The 22148-nt window shown below is 38.1% G+C and overlaps 2 protein-coding genes and 1 pseudogene across 2 annotated transcripts; 1 reads left to right on the plus strand and 2 right to left on the minus strand.

The window, feature by feature from the left end:
• Positions 1-453: 453 nt before the first annotated feature.
• LOC132645296 (sec-independent protein translocase protein TATA, chloroplastic) lies at positions 454-6111 on the minus strand. The gene is made up of 2 exons (XM_060362205.1): positions 5521-6111; positions 454-687 (listed from the first exon to the last, which is right to left on the minus strand). Exons 1-2 carry the CDS (start codon positions 5863-5865, stop codon positions 565-567), a joined length of 468 nt encoding a protein of 155 aa, XP_060218188.1. The 5' UTR covers positions 5866-6111; the 3' UTR covers positions 454-564.
• Positions 6112-7169: 1058 nt separating this feature from the next.
• On the minus strand, positions 7170-11648 carry LOC132645297 (prefoldin subunit 4). Its single transcript, XM_060362207.1, has 3 exons — positions 11490-11648; positions 11292-11408; positions 7170-7588 (listed from the first exon to the last, which is right to left on the minus strand). The coding sequence occupies exons 1-3, from the start codon at positions 11496-11498 to the stop codon at positions 7328-7330; spliced, it is 387 nt and encodes a 128-aa protein (XP_060218190.1). The 5' UTR covers positions 11499-11648; the 3' UTR covers positions 7170-7327.
• A 1473-nt stretch (positions 11649-13121) lies between these two features.
• The window catches only part of LOC132644346 (putative transcription elongation factor SPT5 homolog 1), a 30286-nt pseudogene continuing 21259 nt past the window's right edge, over positions 13122-22148 (plus strand).

The raw sequence follows: 22148 nt of genomic DNA on the forward strand, positions 1-22148 counted from the left end.
CATGATCCTGTAAAGCAATCAAGGAACGGTGGTGTATTTTTAACACAAGAAATGTGCAAGTTCTAGAAAGTTATATATAAAATTTCTTGCATGCTTAAACAACGAAGGGGAAAAGTTATTTGCATGGTAAGCTGGTGAACACCGTCATTATCTAGGGGAAAAATGTTATGGAAATGGTTGAAATTTACTTGCATAAAAGTAGAATAGGACTATGGAAGGGCAAGGACTTGTGACTTCAATGCTCTGCACGAAGGTATAGGCTTGCGACTTGAGCAGCGTCTGCGGTTATGAAGCATCGCAAGGATTATCGCTAATTGTGTGTGTGTGTTTTGTATCAATGTTTATAGTTGCGTATTTTACTGGAACCTAGCTGAATATGGCAACCATATCGAATAAATGAAGAGTTGGAACCAAGGCATGGTTAACCTGTCAATGAGGGTAAATGCAGGAATGTAAATCAAACACAATAGCTCAACATTACTAGTCAAATACAAGAAACAATCGTGCTGTAGGAACAGTAAAAAACTAGAAGCTATAGCTAGTGGCAAACTACATTATATGGTTTTATGAACTCTCGTTGGTGCTTGCAACCTGAGCGTCTTGCTTCTCATCTTGACTACCCTCTATGGCCTTTTCGACTGGGGGCTCAGGCTCCTTTTTTAACTCAGTTTCAAACTCCTTTGCTGCCTGTATTATGACATATGTTAGAAATTATGTAATGCATCTCCTTCAGAAGATCACCTTCTATAGCCTTCAAGAGCATTTTTTTTTGAGTAAAACCAGATCATTCAAGAGCATTGAACCAAAAGTATGACGATAAAAAGAGAATCTTAAATTATTCTGCTATAACACACAAGTGGTACCCTACTTATGTAAATTCAATAAAGATATCTTCCTACTTCAATGAGACAATAAAGAAATGTAGGATGGGATCACATCTCTATTCCATATACAAGTCTTTTAACTATTATCTCAGCACTTGAGAGCAAGAAAGTCTTCTGGAACTACAGATTCGCTTGTACGCATTTGCCATTTCCCTATCATTTAAGGATGTTGAATGTGGGTTTTATTTGTTGGCCTTGATGTACCCACATTGAACAGAGTGATATGTGTGTACTTGGAAGCTAGAGCAGATTCTTCACAAATGCATTAAGAATCAGCAATTAGTTGCATGTGTCTTTTTACATGCACCCGTATAAGGAGTCCATGTAATACAGATTGTAGTAGAGACATAAGAACAGGGAGAGGCTGCTCTCTCACCTGTGAATTGGAACTCTTTTTCCCCGATAAAGACCTGTGAATAGGAAACCTTGGAAAGTAACTGTCTTTATACTGAATCTCATTCTTTTACTGCTCTCTTTTAACCCATACCCTGATTTTACAAACTCCTTTTTGGGAAATGCTAAATTCATCATCTATCCTACCAGATCTTTAGGATGGACTCACAATTGACTCCTACCAATAACCATCATGATCAAGAAAGATCAGCAACCATATTAAAGCTCCAGAGAGTGGTAACACCGACTCACCGAGATACCCATCTTCAGAGTCACTTATCTTCCCATATCGTGATAGACAAGCCATCTTCCTGATTGCCACCCTCAATACAATTCTCTTCCATCATCAAATGCGCACACACGACGGGTTAACCGAGTCTCAAAACCATAATAATCAGAATACTGAAGTCACCAACACCTTATAAAGCAAGGAAGTAGGTTCAGCAGCGACCTAATATTATTTGTGCTGGAAGAGCAATCTTCAGAGAGATAGCAGCCTGATATTATTTGTGCTGAAAGAGCAATCTTTAGAGTTCCAATTTCTTTATCTCAAACAACACTTACAGAGATGCATCAATTTAACTAATTGTACTTACTCATCTTATCTTCATTCTTTTGCCTACCGAACTATTCAACTACGATGTATTCACAAACTTAGCTTCAGTCTGCGAAATGTGTAGATCAGCACTACGAGGACTCTCTGCGGAGGCTGGTCTGACAAATCTCGTATATTTATCTTTCTGTGCTTCCATATTCTTAGCAACAGACATAAGCTATACTACAGAGAATAGCAATGGTGTAAACTTCCTTACAACTACTGCGTGATCCCAAAAACTCTTCAATCTTCAAGAAAAATCCTAAAAAGCAACAGGCAATTTCCAACTCTTTTTTTTTTTTTTTTTGAAATTGGTAACGACTTGTATTCACAGTAAAATTCAGCTTCAATTGAAGCTGAATTGTAATCTTTACAGCAAAAGTATAAGGAGCACCCAACAAAAACTTACATTTACACAGGAGCTGGGTTTACCCTGTGCGCACCCGAAGGGTAGCGGCTGCGGGTTCCCATGTCATCAAAAAAAAAAAAAAAAAACTTACATTTACACTTGTCCTATTAAATCTACCAGGTCTCCTATCTCCCTCCACAACTTTTGTTTACACCAAAAATAGAAGAGATTTAGACAATTCATCCTAATTTTCTGGATAGAGCTACTAGTGCCCTAAAAAATTCTAGGGTTCCTTTCCTTCCAAATTGTCCACCAAACACAAGCTGGGATGATCAGCCACCAGTCTTCTTCTCCACCTCTCTTCCCTACACTCTTCTAGCATCTGAGAAGCTCCACAGTAGTATTAGGCATAGTCCAATTGATACCAAGGATACAAAAGAACATGTTCCACAGATTTGTAGTTGTGTTGCAGTGTAAGAAAAGGTGCTTATTGGTTTCACCATCTTGACCACACAAGGAACATCTTGAACAGATCTAAAAACCTCTTCTTTGTAATTTCTCGCGGGTCAGGCATGCCCTCCTCGCAACCAACCAAACAAAACAAGAGACCTTGAAAGGAATTTTTACTTTCCAAATGAGCTTCCAGGGCCTAATCTCCATCAAGGTTGTTCTATGGTTGAGGTTCCAGTAAACAGACTTAATAGAGAAAGTTCCTTTGTTGTTCAATCTCCATTTTAGTCTGTCAGGATAAACTGAAGTTCTTCCAAAGGAAGCTAAGAAGATGGAACATATTGGTTAGGCTTTCAATTTCCCAATCATTGAGAGCTCTTCTGAAAATAAGATCCAACCCTTGAGGGCTCCAAACTTGACTGATTTGTGCTTGAGCTTGGAGGCTTATAGAGTATAAGTCAGGGAAAGTCGATTGAAGGTTGTTATGGCCAATCCAGTGGTCTGCCCAAAAAGTAGTCTTTCTGCCATCGCCAACTATGATATCTACATTAGCCCAGAATTCATTCCACTGGAACCTAATAGATTTCCATACACTAGTACCATAAGGTCCATTAACTTCTTTAGTAATCAATTGATCTAGCATCCCATATTTCTGGGAAATGAATCTTTTCCATAAAACACTGTCCTCTGAATTGAATCTCCATAGCCATTTCTGCAACAAACTTTTGTTGTGTAATCCTACGTTCTTAATGCCCAGACCACTCTCTTTCTTGTTCAAAATGATTGAGTCCCATTTGACTAGGTTCTTGCATCTCCTTTCATCATCAACTTTATTACTTTGCCAAAGAAAGTCTCGTCTCAATTTGTCAATCTTTTTCTCTACTCCTTTGGGAAGTGCGAAGAGAGACATCATGTATGTAGGGAGGGCATCCAAGACAGAATTAATGAGTCTAACTTTGCCACCCAAAGAGAGGTATTGAGTTTTCCACCTTGCCTGCTTCTTGTTACATCTCTCCAAAACTTCATCCCAGATTTCTTTGGTTTTGTTTTTGGCACCTAGAGGCATCCCTAGGTACTTAGTGGGGGAGGGAGCCCACTTGACAACCTAGGTTCCATGCTAGATTCTGAAGATCATCGACTTGATGAATTATCTATTTCTAATTGAAGAACAGGCAATATCCAACTTTTTTTTTTTTTTTTTGAAAAATGGGTGTTTTCACTCCTATTTAGTCACAGAGGCAGGCTATGCCTTTTCTCCCAAGCCTTGTCATTTTTTTAAGACTTGCTTTTTCTTGAGTTGGGCCCTTCTCAGGAGGAGGATAAGTAAAATGTCTGTCTGTATTCAAGAATGTGGCTTTCCCATGTATCTGATCTGCAAACATTTCACCAGAAAATAAATTCTATCACCAAAATCCCCGCTAGAAATACGGGAATTCTGAAGCCAAACAGAAAGATGTGCACCAGACCTATTCCTTCGAAAACTTTGACTGCTCCTACGCTCTACCCTCCATAATAATTCACAGAACTTTCCCATGATTTTCATGATATTTTTTATCTACATCATCTTAAAGCTAAACTTCAAAAGCGTAATGGAAGTCCAGCACATTATATAGAAACACCATTTCATTACCAATACATCTGCACCATCAATTAGGATGAATATCTTCTGATTACGATCAAAGAATTTCAACTCTGGATTTTGTCTAACTCAAACTTTGGTAAGAGCTTATGAGTATGAGTAATAATATGCACTTAAAACACCCTGAATGAAGTACGAATTTATCTCACAGTCAAAAGGCATTCTGATTTCCCTCAATGAAAATAGAAAAACTACGTCATCTTGCCTGATGATTGAAGTTACTTCTAGAGGTCGTCTTCATCTAAGATGTCAGGTACACTAACATAATTATGTTTATCTATATGTTCTTTTTTATGGTTTCACAACCCTCATCCTAAAGGTTCAGGCTTGCTTTGTAAGCTTATGACCATCTGATAGTTCACTTTCCTTTGTCTTGCACATCCATAACATTTGAATTTGCATCGAAGACATATGCATTTTCCAAGATACAACGCCTCCTTTTCTAGCTTGTTCACTAGAACCAAATGCAGATTTAAAGACTATGTCAATTGCCACAAAGAAAATTCTAGAGAAATGAGAATTTATGTTATGAAATATATATCCTCTCACAAGCAAAATCCCAGTGGAAATGAGGGGGAAAAAAAATCATTCTCTCCCTCGTATTTCAACCAGCACAATAGCTAGTATTTCAATTTCTTCTTCCAACCCAAGCTCATAGAAAGAACTCGTTCAGTTACTAACCAACTATCAAACCTTATCTCTGGCCCATTAGAGGTTTGAATTTCTTTTTCTCCACATCAAGACCTTCCCCTTTTCACCCAAAGGGGACTAAACTCATTTCCAAAGTCAAAACATAAAAACCCAACACACAAATCAGAGCCAGAAACTATCGCACACGCAAAATATACGAGAACAACCTCCACATAGTTACACCCTTTTCAAATCCCAAAAGTAAATTAGAAAAACATGATCTTTCACCAAAATTCTTAATGAATTACCACTATTCTGAAATCTAAAAAGTTCAATTTTTCTTTTAAGTTATCAAATGTCTAAATTTCCGGTAGGTGAATTATCTATTTCTTTTTTTGATAAACAGTTAATTAATTGACAGATACTTATTGAAAGTTAGTTACCATTTCTATCAGACTACTAATTTCAGCTAATCACAAGAGACTTACATATAATTAACTAACAAATGACCTGATTGTGTAAGTAGTTCATGATTTAATTATCTATCCAATATAAGGACTAAATTTCTTGGAAATGTTACCTGTTGGAAACTCTTGACAGTCTTGCCAATAGTACGGCCAACTTCAGGCAACTGTTTAGGCCCAAAAACAAGGGCAGCAACACCAGCAATCACAGCCAGCTCAGGCACTCCAAGCCCAAATAAACACTTGCAAGAAAGACCCCTTTTTCCACTGCTAGTCACTTTTCTAGCAGGACCAAGAAACAGTGCCCTGTTGCTGTTGAAGAAGAGTGAGCTAGAAGAGGAGCATAAAGTTGGAATCTTGGCTGTTGAAACAGCTGAAGAAGAAGAAGAAACAGGTTTTGGTGTAAGGGATAAAGAGAGAGTTGTAGCAGCAATAGCTGAAGATGAGATGATGATTGCCATTTTTTCTGGATTTTGTTGATGGTAAAGACCTACACACTTGTTGTTCAAGATTGTGTTGGACTACTGCAGCAAAAGAGAGATAATTTGGGGAATTTTTATTGGGTACGGCTTCTGCTGACCTTGTGGGTATTATTATTATTATCAAGAAATTAATTTTCTGTAAGAAAAACGTGGCCTTGGAACTAAGATTGGTTGGTGGGGTTTTAGAAATTCTTGATTTTCTAGTTTGGGTACACTGATGGAGTAGGTTGAAAAGATTATGACATTTATTGGGAGTTGATTTAGATTAATTTGTTTATCTTGGAGAATGTGTTAAAAAACTAAAAAATCATGTTTCTTGGACTATTTTATCCTTGTTGGCTCTCTTTAATCTTCACCCCATAATATTTCTACTTCACTCATCTATTTTTATCACTGGAAGTTAATTTTGCAGAGATCTTGTACAAATAAAAATTGGCTTCAATGATTTGAAAAATTAATTAAGCGAATTTATGGAGAGATGATTATTAATCTTTCTTCCGTTATAATTCACTAAATTATAGCCTATCCTTTTAATTCCACGGGATGAGTTGCCTTTGAATTAAATAGATAAAAAGTGTGAGTGCATATTGGTATGTGAAAATTTCTTAAATTAAAAATTGAAATGAAGTTTTCTCTCATAACCTTACCTAGAATATATTGTAAAAGTTTCACAATTCTATTTGCTCTGGCTCTCACCTTGATACATACATACCATTTTATATTTTTAATTTTGAACCAAAAACACTATATATTTGGATACCCAATTGGCAAAATCTATTTAGAAAATTTAATATACTCCTGCTTAATCAAACATATAAATGATAGAGAATATCAACCAGATCCGCTCTACTTGGCGATCATTTTAGCTTTGTTTCTCTATAGGAAAGTTGCGTTGATGCAGAACGAAGCACGTCAAAATGTAAGGATCTAGTAGCTCAGTTGGTTGGCTATCTGAACTTTCACCTTGTTGGTGAAAATTCGAATCCCCACGTTGTAATCCCCTCCACCATTTTCCCTTCCCCTACCCTCTATGTAATAATTTCTTTTTTTTAAAAAAAAAAAAAAAAAAGCGCATCAAAACGCAGTTCCTTGAATTAGTGCATTAGGCATCTTTTGTTCTCTTGCTAGTTCAACTTTAGTTTTGAGCTTTAATATTAATAATTTCTGGTCCAACAGTACCAACTGACAAGGCTTGCTTTTGTTAACGGTTAATAACAAAAATGCAGAGCTTGATTAGAAGTACAGCTGATACAGTCCCCTCCAAGAAAGGGGGAAAAAGAAAAGAAACAGAAAAAACCTGCATGTTTAAAATATTCTTGAGGCAATTAAGAATCCCAACTGTTTTAAGACACAAGACATGGAAAAATCCAATCAAGAGGAATACCCTTAAACACAAAGAGCAAAATCAAACGAAGTTGCAGACGAAAATTATGAAATTTTACTAGTCCTCCTCAAGATTGATTGAATCCTTGAATTTTCCATATAATATCTTCTTAAGTTCAGCCATCTGGGCAACTACTGATTCCTTCTCTTCCTCTAGTTTCTCCAAGTTCTTGCTAGTCTCCTCTTTCATATTCTCTATCCTGGTCTCCACTTCATCCTTTGGCACGTGAGCAAAAACTTCCCCTATCTGGAAGCGTACTATCTCTTCATCGGTCAGAATTAGCTCATTGCTTGCGTCCTCAAGATTTTCACATGTTTCCTGAGAAAGATTAAATGGAGTTAGTAGAGACAGAACAGTACGTTGGGAGAAATTTAACCATCATAAGATTGCCATGATTAGCAATTTTTTTCACATAGCTTGCTCATGAAGTAAGACAGTTACTTTTGACGAACAATGTAAATTTCTTGCTAGCCTAAAGGTCCTGCTTCTCTGGATCACTTGCAGCTAGTCTACAATATTTACACCCAAAACTGCTTTCCTCCTAAATTCCGTATGTTAAACACCTATAATATATAATCAACACTTGCACTTTTACCTTCGTTTTTTCGACACAAGCAAGGGGATCTTCCTATCCAAGATCCACCTGTTTACTTGTACACACTAACTAATAGTTTTCTGCACTTCACCATAATATAAGCGAGAAAAGGACATAAATGGTCCCTTAACTATGAGAGTAGGTTCAAAATAGTCCCTTAACTATGCACTTAACGGTTTTGGTCCTTTAAGTTTGCCACAAGTTAACAAAAATGGTCCCTCAACTATGAGGGTTGGTTAAAAATAGTCCCTTAAGTATGCACTTAACAGTTTTGGTCCTTTAAGTTCGCCAAATGTTAACACGTTTAGTCTTTGACAAAATATTCATCGAACTCTATTTGTTAGATTTGACGAGAACTATGAAAAAATTAGCGAGAACTCACATTTGGGTGTACGCATTACTAAAGAAAAGGCCAAATACCTCAGGATAAAGCCGACGGACATCAGTCGGTTATAGGAAAAAACAGAGGAAAAACCTACAGACTTGATAATGTCAGAAAATAGTGTCTCGGAACACAAAGACCGACGGACTCCATCGGCTAAGTAAAATACACTAAACTCATTTTTACTGAAAACCCGAAAAAAAAATCTTCCATCATAGTGATTCTTTAAAAAAAAAATAGTTTCTGCGCATTTTCCTTGAAAATAACCGACGTTCGTTCGTTGGTTTTCGTAAAAAATAATAAAAGCTAAAAAAAATTAAAAAATAGTGTCCCTCGATTTTATCCATCGGTTTCCGTCCATCGTTTTTTTCGTTTGTTTTTAGTAGTGATAATTTTTGTAGTTTCTGCTATTTCTAATTTATTTCTAAGGTCTGGTGTATTTTACTTAGCTGATAGACTACCTCGGTTTTAATCGACAGAGTCCGTCGGTCTTTGTGTTCCGAGACACTATTTTCTGACATTATCAAGTCTGTAGGTTTTTCCTCTGTTTTTTCCTATAACAGACTGATGTCCGTCGGTTTTATCCTGAGGTATTTGGCCTTTTCTTGAGTAATGTGTACACCCAAATGTGAGTTCTCGCTAATTTTTTCATAGTTCTCGTCAAATCTAACAAACAGAGTTCGATGAATATTTTGTTGGAAACTAAAAGTGTTAACATTTGGCAAACTTAAAAGACCAAAACTGTTAAGTGCATACTTAAGGGACTATTTTTAACCAACCCTCATAGTTGAGGGACCATTTTTGTTAACTTATGGCAAACTTAAAGGACCAAAACCGTTAAGTGCATAGTTAAGGGACTATTTTGAACCTACTCTCATAGTTAAGGGACCATTTATGTCCTTTTCTCTAATATAAGCAAACCCAAAAGTTGACCACATGAAAATGTTGGGCTGAACTTTGCTTACTCATGGACTCCCCCATTTATATGCTTTTCGAATATGTATCAGCATTAAAAGCAACAGATTATTCTGATATTACCAGTAAACCTTCTTCTGCACTGCACATAGATGCGTTTAACAAAATAATATCTAAACATACAAAATGATAGAACACGTCTAGTACAGAAGATTCATGGAGGAATTGACAAAGCATCAAGGATCATAAGATTCACCTCTATCTGGTATGTGTAGGTGGATATATAGCAGATGCCAAAAATGAAACTTCTCGTTCCGTTTATCTTATCTTAGAAGCATAACAAGGGCCCCTTCTATGACTGAGGTTTACAGGTGGACTTGAGAAAACACTTGCTCATTAGCTTACGAGAATAATTTATCCTCCCTTGCCTAGCCCATACTCTTCTAAAGTTAGAACGTTAACGTGTCAATCTTCTGGAAAATGAAAATACCCCAAATAATACTAAGCAAAATAGAAGCCTGCCCACTCAGAGTCATGAAGAACTCTTAAATTTTGCAGAACCTCATAGTTTTAAATTTTAATGTACTCATTCCATCCCATATTACTTGACCCACTTTCTTGTTTAGATTGTCACAATAATATAATCTTTAAAAAGATGAAACTCTATCAATTTAAAAGAATCATATTATTCATGACAATACTACTTTATATTATAGATTTGATGTGACCTCTCTATATGCATTACGCATGTTCTAACTATTACTCTTGCACATATTTACAAAACAGAATGGTAACCAGTTTCTTGTTGACTCCACAAAAGTTAACAGCCATGCAGGTGGGATAGAGCTAGTTGTTGCACATCTAAACGTCTGTTTGTGCAGTAGTTTCAATTGTAATTGCACTTTTACTTATTTTAGGTATGCAAACAAGTCCCCTCATGTGCGTGCCTGAATCTTTTTTTCTCGGCCAATCACGTGGAAATATTTTGACTATTGGTGATGAACACTGAACCACTATCTCTAACTACTCTAATACCATGTTAAATTATGTGAACCGTCTCACCATAAGTTTTAATTGTTAGAGAAGACAGATATATTAATTTAAAAGTTTTAGGTTTGCAACTGCTCAAACAAATGAGAATGATAGTGGGCAATGAACGACTCTGTGCTGCTCATGATTCAAGAGCCAAATGGAGGAAAGCGGAGAGTTAATTGCCTGGATAAATTTCTCGGTACTTGAACTCATATACTCCCTATGCTTCATTTCATGCGAACATGTTTGACTGGACAAGAAGTTTAAGAAAGAAAAGAAGGCTTTTTCGAACTTGTAGTCTTAAACATGTCATGGCAGTTATGTTTAAATCATGATATTAAGAGTAAAATGGAAAGCTTAAAGTCAAATTGTGTCTAAATACAGAAAGATACTCTTTTGAAACTAAAAAGGAAGAGTGTCACATAAAATGGGATAGAGGGAGTATTAAATACGAACAAGAGAGCATTGTTGACGTGTATGGTCCTCAAAGCAAACAAGAAAGCTTATAAAAGTATGGTTTTCATACACATGAAGCATGTAGGACCAACAATTTTTGATAAAACCACCTCTTTTCTATAATTTCTGACATGTCATATGCAGGCCTCTATATGCACTGGCTCAAGGGTACCACATTATAATGATTGAACGTGATAAAAATGGACAAAGTAGATCTAAATCATCAACAAAGACCTACGATCTATATGAAAAGAACGTGCACCTACCTAAAGACATAACACAACGAAAGCAATGGATCAATATAGATCAGACCAACTATTGGGATTAAAGCTTAATTTTTGTGGTTAACACTCACATTCGCTTCTAGTGTTTGTCACTAGTATGTCATTAGTGTGATATTTAAAGAAACTATAGTTCCAAAGAACCCCAATTGGTCCTAAAGTATTGGATTGGAATAAATCATCCTGAATAGAGCAGAATGGATATGAGTGATTCCTATATTTTAAGTTCTGGATTGAGTATGAATTAATTCCAAAACTACATCGGATTTCCTTAACTTTTCCCGCAAATACATACACAAACCTACTGAAAGTGGAAATACGTATCATGAGTGTTAAAAAAGAGGAGGCGGGGCATATTACCTTAGCGATCTTGATTTCATCATGGAGTTCGTGAAGACGGTTATTCAATCTGCCAAATTTGTTAATATTCTGCTGATCCTCCCATGTTACTTCCACTTCAGAGCCTGAGGTACCAGCCTTTTTTCCACAAATCAATAGTAAGTAATGTTAATTAGAGGAGCCCCAAATGGGTAAAAGTTAGGGTTTAGTTCCACTCACCTGCTGCATTTTCGATATGAGAATGTTCAGACTTCCGATATGCAACCCCTGCACCACCAAAAGAAAACAGAAAGCAAATTACCTTCGACCCCCGCGCTCACGAGTGTTCGTGCGTCGTCTTGGGTGGATTTTTGGTTTAAATTAGGGGGACAATTTGCACTATTATCCCTATTCGGGTTCCTCTTCAAATTTTTGTCCTTCGTTCGGGTTCGTCAAAAATTTAAAAAAATTCTAAGCTACTCTGCCTTAGCTAGAATTTACAGTCAAATTCTACCTGATCAGGAAAAGTTTTGCGTTTAGACATAAGTCAAAACTCTACTTTAAGGTAGAGGTTTGCATTAAGGTAATTTTTTTTTTTAATTCGGTTGGAATTTTGCAAAGTTGTGCCTTAAGGCCTAACTTTTGCCCGAATAAGCCTAATTTTGCTATAAAACTTTGCCTTGTGATTTTTTTTTTTTTTGTTGAGAGAGCCGGGTTCGAACCCCAAACCTCATGGTATTAGGAAAAGGGAAAAAATTAATGACCAACAATTTGAGGGGCAAAAAATTAAAGACCAGTGCCTTTGACAGGTAGTCTGCACAAAAAAATGAAATTAGAGGGTCAAATAGGCGGGTTGGGTTGAATTTAAACGGGTTGAAATTAGTTGATTTAATAAATGGGCTGGTTATTGACTTGTCCAAAAGTTACTTGGGTTGGAATGAGCTGGACTTAAATGAGCTAAAAAGCGAATCATAAACCAACCGTCCAATTCTTACTACATTTTAATTTCTTTGTTTGTTCTTGTATAAGTTTTTAATACCTAATAAAACTATTTTCTTTCTTTATTATTTTTATACATGACATATCAAATAAACAAATACCTTTTTAAAAATATGTTAACAAGATTTCACATGGATCAATTTAGGCTGCATATCAGCCCAACTTCTTACATGCTGAGATAATAATAGGTGGATCAATCATCAGCCCAAACTTAAGCGGGTTGGGCGGTCATGTTTTCATGCGCTTATCTTGCCGCCCGTAGTTAAAATCAAAACCAAATCTGTTAAGAGTAGTAATTAATTATTAGTCCAATCAATTTGTTAGTTAGACATTTCACTGTTAGATTAGTTGTTAGTGATAGTCGGTTGAAGTAGAGTGACAACTCATTGGCAACTATAAGTTAGTATAGGAGCTTACATTTTTTCATTGTTGATTCTCACTAACATATATTAATTGTAATACACAAAAAAGAAATCAATCAAGTTATTTTTCTCAAATATCTGCTTCTTAGTCTCTTTCAACTCGTTCAATTCCTCTCTGCTTTGGCTTAATAAATCCATAGCTGATTCTCCATTAAAGCTCTTACAATTGAGCTTGAAATGCTTTTCCACTTCTTCTGATTCTTAATATGGTATCAGAGCAAGGTTAGCTTGCGATTAGCTCTTCCATTTTTCATACAGATTTGAATTTATTGTTGTTTTCTCCTTAATCTTTTCACGTTATTGAATTCATAGATCGAATTCGATTTTTGCGATTAATTCATTGTTGTTTTCTCCTTAATCTTTTCTCATTATCAAATTCGATTTTTGCGATTAAATCGCATACAATCTCTATTTTCTATGTGATAATCTGGAAGATCGTGATTCTATTCAAATGGCGGTTGGAATAGCGGTTCAGTTACAGTCCATCTCTGGCTATACACCAGGAGGAAACAATTTCCGAACAAATTATTCACCAAGTGTCAGTTACAGAGATGGACTGTATCTTTTGTGTTCCAAGTGCTTGAAAAGCAGCAGCTGTCATGATTCCAAAGTTGTTGCCTCAAACAACCATGTTCCTTTTTCCAAGTGCTTGAAAAGCAGCAACTGTCATGATTCCAAAGTTGTTGCCTCAAACAACCATGTTCCTTTTTCCAATTCTAGCTTTTCTAGTTCTGTTTCAAATTCTGCATCTTGTAATCATAGTGTATAATGTCACACTCACTCCACTATAGATAACTCTTTCCACAAGAATAAGTGCTTTCATAAGTCTGATATAAATACAGTTGTTTCAATCAATGAAAGCTTCCTGTTTATGTTCATCTTATGTCTCATAAAAGTGATGTGAATATTTTGTGGTATACTTGGGCATGTGCCTTTTGTGAAGATGAGGAAAATCCCCTCTATACCAGAAGTTTTTTCCACTAGAAAATATTTTTCATGCACCATATGCCCTATGGCAAGGCAAGAAAGACAGCCATTTTCCCAAAGAACTAGTTTCTCAACAAAAATATTTTCAGTTACTGCATATTGACCTCTGGGGTCCATACCATGTAACCACTCATGATAATTACAAATATTTCATTACCCTTGTTGATGATTATAACAGATGCACCTGGACTCAGCTCCTGAGCTGCAAAAGTAATGCATTAGAAGCCATTAAGAAATTTATATACATAATTGAGAATCAATTTGACACTACTGTGAAGACCATAAGAATAGATAATGATCTTGAGTTTGTAAATATAGAAACCACTTCTTTTTTCATATCCAAAGGAATTATCCATGAGAGAACCTGTCCATGCACACCTCAACAAAATAGTGTGGTAGAAAGAAAACATAAATACATCCTAGAAACAGCTAGGGCCCTCCTTTTTCAATCCAAATTACCCCTCAAATACTGGAGAGAGTGCATTCTGTGTGCCACATACATCATAAATAGACTTCCCACTTCTTACATGAAGGGCAAATAGCCTTATGAATTACTGTACGAAACCAAACCATGCTACTCCGACATAAGATCCTTTGGTTGTGTTTGTTACCCAACTGTACCAAAACCTCACAAAGATAAATTCCAGCCTAAAAACACAGCTCACATTTTCATTGGATACCCCTTTGGATCAAAAGGTTACAAGGTTCTAAGTCTGAAAACTAAGGAAATTACACATTTCTAGAGATGTAATTTTTAAATAGGAAAATTTTCCGTTTGCTATCACACCTGCAAAATCTACTTTTCCTTCTTTGGTTAATTCTATGCCTTTCATTGTTATTGTTGGTACTAAAAATGGTTCACAAACTGTGTCTAGTAGTATAGATAATAATGATGTTGCAAGTGGACCATCTTCTTACACCTTATTTGACCAACCAAGAACCTCACTTAATTAACTATCCTGATACTACCAATGCCACTACTGATTCTATTTCTCCTATACTTGATACAATCCCTACACTGAACCAACCTCAACATGAGTCAGTTTCACCACTAGACAGACCAAGAAGAACCCACAAACTTCGTACATATCTCCATGACTATATTATACCAACCACCATAGCCGAACCACATAGACAGACTGATGATAGATCCTTCTCCCTTAGTGCTTTATTTTCCAAACACCTGAGACACAACTTAGTTGATGTTTTAATTACTACAATCAAACCAAATTTAATACATAATTGATTGTTGTCAATTTGGTTCGATTTTTCGGTTTTTAAGAAATCTAATGCTTTATTTCTCTTTAATTTTTTTCCCATACAATTATGAATATTTTTCTTGAATCGGTTTAACCAAACCATGAACACCCCTACCCACGCTTGATGATCCAAGGAGGCCCACGGGTTGGATAGTCTCAAGTAGCGGTGCGCCTGTGACAAATTCAATTCAAATTTGGTTAATCCATACAAATCGTCTGTGATCAATTGATATTCAATCCGTTCGCCTTTAATTAAACCTGTCGATTGGGCCGGGTCGGTCCGGGACCGGCCCATCTAACCCGGTCCATAACTGGCCCGAAACGGAAATCGGTAAGAGGGGTAGTGGGCTGGGCTGGTGGAACAATTAAGGGGGTTGGGCCGGACATGCCATGTAGCTCGATAGCTCGGCCCACCAACAAGCCCGGGTTCTGGCCCATCGGGGCACCGACCTCGCCTAGCCCGGCCGACAAACAAATGTTTTTTTTTTTGAATTAATAAACATAACTAGGCAGTTTTAATAAAAAAATTCATCTACATAGCAGTATTAATTGATTATCAATATGTCATCAAAAATACTTACTATAATAACAATTTTGTAAGGAGAAAATACACCCAACAAATTCTAATCCTTCAATCGTCCCCATCCTTTCCTAATATTTTACCTATATTTAAGGATACCCCTAAAATGTTATAAATTAATTAAAGATAAGGCACCTAAACCAGCTAATCTATAGGGGAGTGATTTCATGTCTGCCATCGTTACCAATTCATATAAATCACACCAAATAATTGCCGTGATTATAACATAAATGAAATATAACTGCTATATCAGATAACGTATAAATCATGTATAAATTATAATAAACACGTATAAATCACACTAAATAATATATAAGTGGAATATATATATTTCTACTATATATAAATGGGAAGAGAGTACTAACACATCAATAAATGATTGTACTAAAAGCAACATAAGTTATACCACAAAGTTGGGTCTAAATGGGAATGGAGTACTAACATAGCAACAAATGATTGTCCTAAAAGTAACATAAGTTATACCACAAAGTTGGGCCTACATTTGGCTTCTCCTTTAACCACGTGTACCTTTCAATTGCCCTATTTTGGCTTACTCGTGGTGACCTCTTTATTTATTTAGAGATTCTAATCACTTTCATTTCCCTTGCTTTTTGAATATGTGCTATTCCTAATCAATGTTCCTATGCCCATTCTCAGCTGCGACTGAGCCTTTTTTTTTTTGCACTGCAAATTTGTACCAAAAGTTATATAAATTGTACACTTTAATCAATGACTTTTTTATTCCACGTGAACATATGTCATAGTAATGAATATTTTGTTCTCTTCTTATGTATACACGTATGCACTTCAATTTTAATTCTCTGACACGTATTTATTTCTTCCGTGCACTTTTACTTGTTCACTTTTGACTTTTCACATTCTTTAAAAATTAATAAATGAAGTACTCACTCCGTCCCATACTACTTGGCCACATTACTAAAATATATGTCCAAATTACTTTTTCATTAACAAAACCAAGATAAAATTAATTAATTCTTTTCCATCTTACCCTTAGTATTAAATGTTCATGAAAAAAGTCAATTTTGATTAGAATGTATTCATTGGAGAGAGATAAAGGTAAGATAGTAAAATATAAAATACATCTTTTATCTATGATTTCTTAAGGGGCGTGCAAAAGGGAAAGTGGACAAGTAATATGTGTTACACCTCGGAAAATTTCCCGTTGGAACGCAAGTAAATGAACTAGTGAGGCGTGCGAGTACACGATGTCCCATGAGTAAGAGACGACGTTTGATGACCTTAGGTGAGATTTCAAAGGTATCCGAGGCAAGACGAGAAAGTTGGCTAAGATAAGGCAAGGTATGAGGTGAGCAATGCATGCAAATGGATGTGGATGATTGGAATGAAAAGCCTAAGAAATATGAAAAGTTGCAGATTTGCAATCGGCCCAATGGTCGTAAAGTGAAAATACGGACCGTAAAATGGTATACGGTCCGTAAACTAGCAGGTCGTAAATTGGCATGCAAGACTTCAACTTTCTGCCAGTCGAGGAAATGGTAAAATACGACCTGGAATACGGACCGTAAAGTGATTTACGGCCCGTAAACCATGGTCGTAAATCACCATGGTCGTAAATCACCATGGTTGCAGTCTGAGTTTCTGGTTCTGATATGGTTAAATACGCCCATGAAGGACGGTCCGTAAACTGGAGGACGGGTCGTAAACCATGTTTACGACCACTGTACACTTCAACACATATTTTCAAGTTGTTAAATAAGAGGACCAAGGCTTATTTTATTTCACTTCAACATCACACCCCCTTCTCTCTAAAATATCTCTCTACATTTATTTCACAAGAGTTCAAAGATATTTAGTGATCAATAACATAAAAACAAGTGAATCAAGAGTAAGGAAACCATCAAAGATCATCCAAGGCCAAGAAATCCAAATGGAGGAAAAGGGTTTTGCTCAAAGTGGAGTATTATCAACTAAAGCTTGTTCCTACAACATCTAAGGTAAGATTCATGATATTTATATGATGTTTAAGGTATAGAAGAGTTGAAATACGTGGATTGTAGAAAATATGATAAAATGGGTCATGAATGATGAATAGTGACATTTTGAGAAATAGTTTGAATTGAATTATGATTGTTGTTGAGTTGCGATATAAATGTGTTATAAACGACGTTAAGATCATGGAATAGACATTGTATATGAGTGGACGAGGTCGAAGGTTATAACCATGAATATGGGTGAACTAGGAGTAAATTAAGGAATGTGGATAATGTGAATGACTAATGGCCATTGTTATGATATTAATGAAGGTAGAAACGCTAACGTTGGAAGGGAACGCGCAAGTGTAGAATAGTGCGACGAAAAGGTATGTAAGGCTAACCCTTCTTTCATAAGGCATGGTTCTTTGGCCAAACTTCTAAATCCTCTATACGAGTATGTTGGCTCCAAATGATTGATCTTCCGAGCTCATAAGCTCACGATCCTCGATATGTACCGCGTTTGTACTACGCTCCTCATATAACGAGTAAGCCTATAATATAGACGTAACGATAATGATGATGATAATAATGGTGATGATAATAATAATGATGCTAAAGGTGCCTACAGGCTATTAGATGTATGTGTGCCTATGAAGGGCTATAATGAAACCCCGAGCCTATGGTGCCGGGTAGAGTATATGCTTATATATATGTATGTATATGATTACGTAACGCGCGCACACATCTACAGATGGTACGGATAACCCTGAAGCCTTGGTAGGGCCAGGTAGCTATAACCTTGAGCCTTGGTTGGCCAAGTATGTATGAAACACCGAACCTTATGGTCGGGTACGCTATGTATGTATATATATATATATATATATATATATATGTGGATGTGCTATGTATATGATATGACTACGTGTATAATATGAATATGAATGTGATAAGACTATGTATATGAATGCGACTAAGGGCATGTATACGAATACGAGATCTATATTGGAATACGGATGAGGATGTATGTATACATATACGCATGAGAGATGGAAAGTTCCTACGAAAGGCGAGTAAGTGCCAGGATGATGATGATGTTATTGTCTCCCCCCCCCCCCCCCCCCCCCTCCTATGCTATTTCATATGTTGTTTACTATGCTTATATATATATCGATGTTGATCAGGCTTTACATACTCAGTACATTCTTCGTACTGACGTCCTTTTGTTTGCGGACGCTGCGTCATGCCCGCAGGTGCACAGGGAGACAGACTTGATCCATAGCTGCTTACTCAGAGATTTCATAGCAGAGCTCCATTTCTTCCTGAGCCATAGCTTTTGGGTACTTATTCTTTTATGTATATAATTATGGGCATAGCGGGGTCCTGTCCCGCTCATGTGTTATGTCATACTCTTCTTGGAGGCTCGTAGTCACGTGTATGTGGTTAGATATGTCTGGCCTTGTCGGCCTATATTTTGTATATCATTTTTTTTGGCCTCGTCGGTCCATGTACATTGTTGTGGCATAGATGCCTATGATGATTAAAGATGTTGTTGTCCAATGGGACTAGCATGATTGATGCTTAGAAATGTATGATTAATGATGTGGCTCACCTAGATGCAAGCCTAAGTGTAAGCTAAGGGGTGCCCGGGTGGTCTAGCACCGGGCGCTCGTCGCGGCCCCCTAGTCGGGTCATGACAAAAGTGGTATAAGAGGAGTTCAGTCCTAGGGTGTGTCTACGAGCCGTGTCTAGTAGAGTCTTTGTTATGGGTGTGTTGTGCGCCACACTTATAAACAGGAAGCTGCGGATATTTTAGGAATGATTGACCTTCTTTCTTCATAAGAATCGTGCGATAGAGCTATGATGTAAGAAATTCTTGTTCCTTAATTGTGTTGTGTATTTCAGAGATGCCTAAAAAGAAAAAGGCTACAGTGGCCCAAAAGAGCAAGACGGTGGCAGAAAAGCGGGCTACAAGAGCACCGCCACCGGTAGTAGAGAAAAATGAGTCCCAGAGTGCGGCTCGATCTCAGTCCTCCCAGACAGTGCCTATTACTGAGGAGCGTGAGGGAGCCTCATCCCCAGCTCCAGCACCTCCAGCTCCTCCACCGGATGCTTCTGGCCAAGAAGTGAAAGAGGCCATTAATTTGTTGACTCAGTTGGTTGCGGCCCAGACTCAGAGGCAAAGTTCAGGGCTTGGTGATAGGGTCGTTAGTGCAAGGGCCCGTGATTTCATTACTTTAAACCCTCCGGAGTTCTTTGGGTCAAAACCGTAGGAGGACCCTCAGGATTTTATTGATGGTATGCTAAGGACGCTTCGGTTGATACATGCTTCGGACACTGAGTCGGTAGAGTTAGCGTCATATAGATTGAGAGATGTCTCGACCCAGTGGTATGCGGTATGGATGGCTTCACGGGGAGCCAATGCACCTCCCCCGGTATGGCAAGAGTTCGTTGATGCTTTTCTCCGTCATTATATGCCTCCGGAAGTTCGGCGAGCTAGGGCCGATAAATTCTTGAACTTGAGGCAAGGTAGTATGAGTGCCCTAGAGTATAGCCTCCGTTTTAAATCCTTGGCTAGGTATGCTTCGGCCATGGTAGCGGATATGGGCGACCGGGTACACCGATTTGTAAAAGGCCTAGGGCCACACTTAATGGATAAATGCTTGACTGCGTCCCTTCAGGACGGTATGGATATCGCACGCATTCAGGCACATGCCCAGAACCTAGAAGAAAGCCTACAACAGCGGAGAAGTGAGCGTGAGCAAGATAGGGGTCATAGCAAGAGGGCCAGATCTTCAGGCCCAATGAGCGAGTCCAGAGGCGGACACAGGCAACAGTTCCCTAGATATTCAGGCTATTCTATGACCAGTGCAACTCCACGGTTTTCAGGCCAGAGATTTGATAGATCTACTCATTCCGAGCCGAGTCAGAGTTATTCGGGGTCCCAGTTTAGAGGTGATTCGGGTCAGGCGAGGCCACCCGTGCCACGATGTTCCCAGCGTGGGAAGTTGCATTGGGGTCAGTGCCGATCAGGTTCAAATGGATTCTATTCATGTGGTCGACCAGGCCATATTATGCGTGATTGCCCCTCAGTGCATGGTAGAGGTAGGACCCAGCCATCAGGGTCGGTAGCCGGGTCTTCGACATCTGTACGCCCTACGGGGCCAGGTTCACATGCGCCAGTTGGCCATGGTAGAGGCAGAGGGAGAGCCCCCAGTTCAAGCGGTCCTCAGCACCGTATTTATGCTTTGGCTGGACGCCAAGATCTTGAGTCTTCTCCTGACGTGGTCACAGGTATATTATCGGTATTCTCTCATGATGTATATGCTTTGATTGATCCGGGCTCCACATTATCATATGTTACTCCATATATTGCGGGTCGATTTATAGTCGAGCCGGAGTCGATCAAACCTTTTGAGGTGTCTACGCCCGTGGGCGAATCGGTAATAGCTAGCCGAGTATATAGAAATTGTGTAGTTGTGATATGTGACTGTCGTACCATGATTGACTTGCATGAGCTAGAAATGGTAGATTTTGATGTCATTATGGGCATGGATTGGTTGGCTTCTTGTTATGCCAATGTTGATTGCCGAATGAAGATGGTTCATTTCCAATTTCCGGGAAAACCAGTCTTAGAATAGAAAGGGAATACGGCGTCACCAAAAGGTAGATTTATTTCCTATCTAAAGGCAAGGAAGATGATCACAAAGGGTTGTATTTATCATCTAGTGCGAGTTCAAGATATAGAAGCTGAGTCGCCAACTCTTCAGTCAGTTTCCGTAGTGAATAAATTTCCGGATGTGTTCCCGGGAGAGCTTCCAGGCCTTCCTCCCGAGCGGGAGATTGATTTTGCCATTGATGTGTTGTCAGGCACTAAACCTATATCTATTCCTCCCTATAGAATGGCACCCGCAGAATTGAAAGAGTTGAAGGAGCAATTGAAAGACTTGCTTGATAAGGGCTTCATTAGGCCTAGTTCATCCCCGTGGGGAGCGCCCGTATTGTTTGTCCGAAAGAAAGATGGCTCCTTGAGAATGTGCATTGATTATAGGCAATTGAATAAAGTGACGATTAAGAATAAATATCCTCTTCCGAGGATTGACGATTTATTTGATCAATTGCAAGCTGCCAAATTGTTTTCGAAAATCGATTTAAGGTCCGGGTATCATCAAGTGACAGTTAGGGAGAAGGATATCCCTAAGACGGCTTTTAGAACAAGATATGGTCATTTTGAATTCCGGGTGATGTCATTTGGGCTAACTAATGCGTCGGCGGTATTTATGGACTTGATGAATAATGTGTTCAGGCCCTTCCTGGATTTGTTCGTGATAGTATTTATCGACGACATCTTGGTGTATTCTAGATCCGAGGCAGAACACGCGGATCATTTGCGCATTGTCCTTAGAGTTCTTCGAGCTCGAGAGCTATTTGCAAAGTTTTCCAAATACGAGTTTTGGTTGAACTCAGTGGCATTTTTAGGGCATATTGTCGCAGCCGATGGCATTCGAGTGGATAGTCAAAAGATTGAGGCCGTGAAAACTTGGCCGAGGCCAACAACCCCTACGGAGGTTCGTAGCTTTCTGGGCTTAGCAGGTTATTACAGGAGGTTCGTTGAAGGTTTTTCCTCTATTTCGGCACCACTCACAAAGTTGACCTAGAAATCGGCAAAGTTTCAGTGGACAGATGCTTGCGAACGTAGT

This window comes from Lycium barbarum, chromosome 6, assembly GCF_019175385.1.
Source record: "Lycium barbarum isolate Lr01 chromosome 6, ASM1917538v2, whole genome shotgun sequence".
Taxonomy (NCBI): Eukaryota; Viridiplantae; Streptophyta; class Magnoliopsida; order Solanales; family Solanaceae; genus Lycium; species Lycium barbarum.